The sequence below is a fragment of the Plasmodium reichenowi genome, chromosome 9 (genome assembly GCF_001601855.1).
Source record: "Plasmodium reichenowi strain SY57 chromosome 9, whole genome shotgun sequence".
NCBI classification, from domain to species: Eukaryota; Apicomplexa; class Aconoidasida; order Haemosporida; family Plasmodiidae; genus Plasmodium; species Plasmodium reichenowi.
Genome location: NC_033654.1, coordinates 200,806 through 208,315, shown reverse-complemented (window position 1 = coordinate 208,315; position 7,510 = coordinate 200,806). Strand labels below are relative to the sequence as shown.

At 17.4% G+C, this 7,510-nt stretch overlaps 2 protein-coding genes across 3 annotated transcripts in view; one reads left to right on the top strand and one right to left on the bottom strand.

Annotated features, from left to right (window-relative positions):
* Positions 1 to 189: 189 nt before the first annotated feature.
* On the bottom strand, positions 190 to 4,087 carry PRSY57_0903900 (hypothetical protein; the record flags this gene model as incomplete). Its single annotated transcript, XM_012907278.2, has 3 exons — positions 190 to 237; positions 357 to 425; positions 575 to 4,087. The coding sequence occupies 3 exons, from the start codon at positions 4,085 to 4,087 to the stop codon at positions 190 to 192; spliced, it is 3,630 nt and encodes a 1,209-aa protein (XP_012762732.2).
* Positions 4,088 to 6,483: 2,396 nt separating this feature from the next.
* The window catches only part of PRSY57_0903800 (autophagy-related protein 3, putative), a gene marked incomplete at both ends in the record, with an annotated part of 2,506 nt that continues 1,479 nt past the window's right edge, over positions 6,484 to 7,510 (top strand). For both annotated transcript variants that reach the window (XM_012907277.2, XM_020114763.1), the window contains 4 exons: positions 6,484 to 6,586; positions 6,799 to 6,868; positions 7,037 to 7,157; positions 7,293 to 7,362. In XM_012907277.2, the coding sequence (XP_012762731.2) occupies positions 6,484 to 6,586; positions 6,799 to 6,868; positions 7,037 to 7,157; positions 7,293 to 7,362 (364 nt within the window). The remainder of the gene's footprint in view (positions 6,587 to 6,798; positions 6,869 to 7,036; positions 7,158 to 7,292; positions 7,363 to 7,510) is intronic.

The window sequence follows — 7,510 nt, the reverse complement described above, 5'->3', positions numbered from 1 at the left end:
AAAAAAAAAAAAAAAAAAAAAAAAAAAAAAAAAATTAAAAATTAAAACAAAATAAAATAAAATAAAATAAATAAATTAATAATATATGTTATATTTTTTAATAATATACATATGTAAAAATAAACGCATTTTAAAAGATAAATGGATATATGTATATAAATTATATTTTATATATAATATTGTTGATTATTATCTATTCCAATTTATTAATTCGTTCTCTAAAGACGATAAGGCCTCCTAAAAAAAAAAAAAAAATTTTTTAAATAAATAAGTAAATGTGTTAAAATTGATGTACACATATATATATATATATATATATATATACATATTCCATGTACTAATTGATATAAACTTACGTTAATATACTGTGGTCCTTTCAACATTTTTTGTACAACATCTGGTTTATTCATTAACAAGTTAGCTAACTGTTAAAAGAAAAATTTATACATACATATATATATATATATATAATACATATATTCATATTCATATTCATTTTTGAGGTATACAAAAATAATGTATATATATATTTTTTTATTTTATATATTTGTTTTTATATATATTTATTTATTACGTCTTTATTTTTAAGTAGAATTTTTTGGATGCCCTCATCAAAAATTTTAACAAATTCATTTATTGAGCTGTTATTGTTATACGAAATATTATCTGATGAAAATGCAGAATTTATATTTGTATTTGTATTAGCATAATCATTAGAATTGTTATAAGGAAACATTATAGGTGGTATAATATTTTGTGAATTATTTAAATTAGGTAATATAGGTGGTATGATAGGAGGCAATTTTAATTCATTTATGTTTGATTGATGAAATAATTCAGATAATGGTAATATATTAAAATTTTGATTTGAATTATTTATAATATGATCTTGATCCATATTATTATATGGTTCTGTATTGTTTAATTGGTTTGGATAATTATTATTTAAAAATTTGGTGTTGATCATATTTTTATTTGATGTTGTATTAAATTTTATATATATTGGAATATTATCATGACTATCATATTTAAATGTTATGATAATATCATATTTTTTTATTTCACTATCTTGAAATATACTAGCTGGATAAATAAAATCACTTTTATTAATTTGATAATTTTCTTGAACATTTTCAAACTTTTTAAAGAATGAAAAAATATCATCTAAAGAACTATCTAATGATTCATCCATATTATTATTATTATTATTATTATTGTTATTATTATTATTATTATTATTATTATTATTATTATTATTATTATTATTATTGTTGTTGTTGTTGTTGTTATTATTAATATTACTGCTGTTGAGTAATAAATTCAGACTTTCAAACTGTTCCATGATGCGCCTTTGTTTTGAATTTTTAAAATTGTTATCATTCTTCATTGTTTGTATATTCATTTGTTCATTTATAACATTATTATAATATTGCTGTGAAGACATATTTGCATCAATATTAAGTAGATTTCTTATATTTTCTATTTCTAATTTTTTATTATTTTTATACGGTTCCTTCTGCATATTATTATTAGAATAATATTCAAAGGGATCTTTTATATTTTGTTTTGCATCTTTCACATTTATATTATTATCAAATGGTGGTTCATCATATGTAAATTTGTTTGTTCTTTTTGTTGAAAATTTGGATGGTTTATAATTCTTTTCATTGCTTTTTCTGTCATACGTGTGACGATCCGAAGGATTATAATTATGTCTCTCATAGTTATTTTTATTTATTAAAGGATCATTTATATGTGGAGAAACGTTACCATATTTTTCATTCTGAAATTGTTTTGTGGGAAGGCTGGATGGTGAATATCTACCATCTGGACTATATTTATTAGGAATCATACTATTGTTATTATAATAATTATCATTAATATATTTATTATTATTATTATTATTACTGTGAGCATTTTTTTTATTTATGGATGATGGTGTATTTATTGGACCATACTGAGGAAAGGGTTGCCTATTTGTTGATGCCTCGTTTGAATTATGTCTATTATTCATATTATATTTATTCATATAGTTTGGAGAATCCATGGAATGATCTCCCATCCTTGTATAATTTTGTGAATGAAAATTTTTGTTCATATGATTATACGAACTAGCCATACCATCATTGTATATATCTCTGTTTAAATGTTCATTATTAATATTATTATTTTTTCTATCATTGGAATATATACAATTATAATCCGTGCCATACATATTATGAGACAAAATATTATTATTAATCATAGGGTTAGAATGAATTCTATTATTATTATTATTATTATCACTATGGGGACGAATCAAGTTATCGCTACTTAAATTGATTAATAGATTTTCTGTTTTTTTTTTTATTTCTGTACTATTTTTTAGAGCACTAAATTTTTTAATTTTACCTTCAATTTTGGCTTTTTTATATTCCAAATGCCTTTTTTTTTTTTTTTCATATTCTTCATTTATATTATCAATAATTTCAAGCATGATATTTTTATTTTCATTTTTTGAAACAGAATTGGCTGATTTTTTATTTGATTTTGGTTTAGTACCATTTAAAATGTTTATATGCTGATTTGTTGTAGCATTAATCATATTAGATATAAAATTATTATTATTATTATTATTATTATTTGCATTTTCTTTTTGTGCTTCTTCTATATCTTTTTCTACTTTGTTAATATTTACAATTTCTATTTGTCCATTCTGATCATTTTGATTTTCATTATTATTATTATTATTATTATTATTATTATTATTATTATTATTATTATTATTGTTATTATTATTTAAAGCTTGGTCTCTTATTAATTTCCATTTATTTATTAATTCTTTTGCTAGTTGTATAACTTTGTTATTATCTGTGACGTAATCCAAATTATTTTGTTCATCTATTTTATTCCTTGCTATGAAATTTATAGGTATGCCGATAAGGGTTGTTTTTAAATGATTGAGATTAATATTTAAATTTTTCAAAAAGTTCAATAATATAATTAATAAAGGTATATTTTTTTTTATAATCTTTTTCTCAGCAATATTATGTAAAAGATTTTTTATACATAATAATCCATTTTGTTGTAAAAAATTTTCATACATTATATAATCATTAGATACATCTAAAATAAAGAGGAAAAAATATTTGATATTAATATAGGAATTTTCATTTTGTATTAACGTAATAACTTTATCCATATATTGAATATCTTTAAAATTTTCAATTTTATTTTCTAATATCTTTAACATGGTTGCCTTACATTCGATTTCTATTGTTTCATTGTTATATTTTTCACTATTCTTCTTTATAATATTTTGATATTTATTTTTTACAAACCTTAAATATATTATAATTTTTGTCTTATGGTTTTTAAAATATGGATGTAACATATATAACGAATTCAATAAATTTATATGTATAGGTTTGTCGTCAAATAAGTATGGAATAATTTTCATCTTATTAGCAAAATACCATGAATCAAGCATAGTAATTTCTTCTTTATTTAATCCTTCAATATTATGTTGAGCATTTGAATTTTCAACAATATTAAGAGTAGTCTTTAATTCGGATATAATTTCTTTATTATTTTTTTTTTTTATATTTTCATTATTTATATTTATATTACCATCTTCACAAATATTTATTCTTTTATTGTCATCACTGTTATCTTGGGGTAAGATACTATTCAATTTATTATTATTATTGTTAAGTTTTAGAATATTATTTGTATCATCTTTTGTTTTATAATCATTATTTATTATATCTACATGTTTTTCATCTTCTTCATTATTATTACTAGAATTATAATTATAAACAACATCTATATTATCTCCATTCTTTAAGGGACCATCTAATGATAAACTATTTTTCCCCTCATCATTTTCTTGAGAAATTTCCATATTTTCTGCATCTGATATTTTACTTTTTTTTTTTGTTCTTTTTATAAATTCTTTAGGTTTGTGATTTTCACCAGATATAGCTATATCTGTGGACGTATTTATCATCTCATCATTACTTGTATTTTTTTTTTGAACTACATTTTGTTTCCTTTTTTTATTATAAATTTCATTGACATTGATGTTCTCTATTGAAATATTTTCCATTGTTCATACTTTTTTTCTCCATATACATTTTAAGATAAAATATATAAACAAATATATATAAAGATATATTTATATATATTTTTTACGTTCTTTTTTCATATTATAATTTCCTTTTTTTAATTTATAAGTTATATTAGAATATTAATTTTGTTCTGTTTCATGTCAAATTTTTATTTTTAATAAAATATTAAAAAAAAGAATATATATATATATATATATATATATATACACAATTTAAGAATTAAGTCAGTTAAAAATGTTCAAATATTAAATAGAGAAAAAATTTTATAATATTCAGACATACAAAAAATATTATATCTTGGTTGTCAAGAAAAGAAAAAAAAAAAAAAAAAATTTATATATTTATTAAAATACACCATAATGGTAAAAAAAAAAAAAAAAAAAAAATTATATGAACAAAAATAAAATAATATATATATATATTATATATATATATATAATTTTTTGATTAATTGTTCACATAATTGTTCTTATATATATACTTATAAACACAGAATCGGAAATATTTTATTACCCCCGACATCTTTTTTCTTCGAATCCTTACTTTATGTGTATTCACTTGGTTATATTATAATATTATGGATTGCTAAAGTAAAAGCTATAATATTTACATATATTTTATTTTTCAAAGTATCTGCTTTTCTGAAGGGTAATAAAAAAAATGAACTCGTATACAAATTTTCTGCTCTTTTTTTTTTTTTATGAAACTAAAATTATTTCAAATTTATATAATTAAAATAGCTATAAAAAATTGTAATAATATTCTTAAACTTTCGTAGTAGTATATAATATATAAATATATATTTGGATATATCTTTGGTACAGGAAAATATACTGAGCTTTAAAAGTTCTATTTTTTTATATAATAATATTTTTATAAATATTCTTCATAATAATCCTTTTCATTTCTTTCGATTTCTCTTATATATATATTATAATATTATATAAATTCAAAGATTTAAAATATTATTTTAAAATTATGGATCTATTACGTTTATACCATTTTATAAATTAAAATGTAACATCTTTTATTTTTAAATATATAAATTATTTAAAAGAATAAATAATATAATATAATATTATAAATATATATTTATATATTAATATAAAAATGATTATATATATGTATATATATATATATATATTAGAATAAATTATTAATGAAATTTTTATTCTAAAATTTAATAATATAAATTATATATATATATTAAATATATGTGGCTATTTTTTTTTTTTCTTCTATTGTTTTTATAGGTAAATTTGTAATTATAATATATGAAAAAATGACATTCAACATATAAAAGTATAATTAAAAATATATATATATATATATTATATATTATATATATATAATATTAATAAGTAAAATATTATTTTATATATATTTTAAATAAGGTCATTTACTTATACGTAAATAAAATATATAATATATATATAATATAATAATATATAATAAATTATTACCGTATGGGCTTAAAAAAAAAAAAAGTAATAATACTCAACAAATAAATAAAAATAAGATATTACTAGTAAAAGGGAAATTTTATATTATTTAAAAAATAAAAAAAAAATTCTTCACTTTTGAACAATTTATATATATAAATTTTTTCTGTTATAATACATTATAAAAAGAAGGAAAAAATAATACAATATAATAAAATAAATAATATAAATATAATATTATTATATATTGTTTTTTTTTTTTTTTTTTTTTGTGTAAATTTATATTATGCGAAATTAAAAATGAACAGAAAATAAATTTTGCTAAGGGAATATATTAAATATTTCTTTATCTATATATTACAATACAAATGTAATTATAAAATAAAATAAATAAATAAATAAATATACAAATGATCATATATATTTAAAATGATTTATTCTTTAAAATATTAAGCTTTTCAATTTATTTATATTCACGTATTCAAATTTTTTTTTTTATTAGTCTTAAAAGGAGAAATATTTTAAATGGTTCATACTTAAAAGAAATTATAATTTTAATTTATACAAAGCTGACGTCTTTTTTTTATTTTTATATATTATAATAATAATATTGATATGTATTATATATATATATTATATATGTGCAATTTTTTTTTTTTTTTTTATATTGTATAAAAATAAAATATTAATTATAAAATGTAAATGGGTTGTTCAAATAGTAAATATTTAGCCCACCATTAATTCGCTATTTAAAATATTATGTATATATGTAATGAAATATAATTAAACATGTGTATATTTTGGAGTAAATAAAAAATGGTTTGACATATATATATATATATATATTTAATTTCTTATTATATATTATTATAATTTTATATTCACATTTAATAAAGAAAATAGAAAGAAGTTTCATAATTTTAAATTATAAAATGAGTGACCAAATAAATGTCAAACATAAAATAGGAGATACTTGCCGAAAGCTGTATTCATATTTTAAAACAATTAATAATACATCTACTTTTATTCAAAATGGTATAAATTATATAAAAAAATAAATATATTATTTCTTAATAAAATATATATATTTATTTATGTATGTATGTTTATTTATAATAAAGTTGTAAATTATAACATGTATATAATAGTAATTATTTATAACTTAGATTAAGTATTTATAATATAAAAGCAAAATTATTTTAATATATGAACGATAGTTATTTATAATCGATTTATTTATAATTTAGGTACTCTAACTCCCTCAGAATTTGTTGATTCTGGAGACTTTTTAGTCTATAAATTTAAAACATGGGAATGGTGAAAAAAAAAAAAAAGAAAAAAAAAAAAGAAAAAAAAAAAAGAAAAATGAGTAAAATTTATGTAGATATGGGAATAATATTATAGGAGCAAATTTTTATGTCGTTGTGAAAGATATTGATATATTTATTTTGTATATCCATATATAAATTATTCATTATTTTTTAGGCAAGAAGCTGATAAAGATAGGGCAGTACCATATTTACCAGAAAACAAACAATTTTTAATTACCAAAAATGTTCCATGTAAACAGCGCATAAAAGACCTTAATAATATAGTCCACGATTTGGTAATATACCAAAATATATATATATATATATATATATATATATATATATATATATATATATATATATATATTTATTTATTTATTTATATATTTATATGTATAATTTAATTTTATTAACCTTTTTATCTTAAATAGAAAATTGTAGATAATGATTGGTTACTCCCAAGTTATGAAGAAGATAACAATCCCACAGATATATATGAATGTAATAATAAAAAATAATAATAAATAATATGTTATTCACCATATTACAATAATATATATCTATTACTTCATCAAAATACCTTTTGAATAAGTATATTAAATATTATAATTTATACATCTTTATAAAATAATTATGTTTTTTTTTTTTT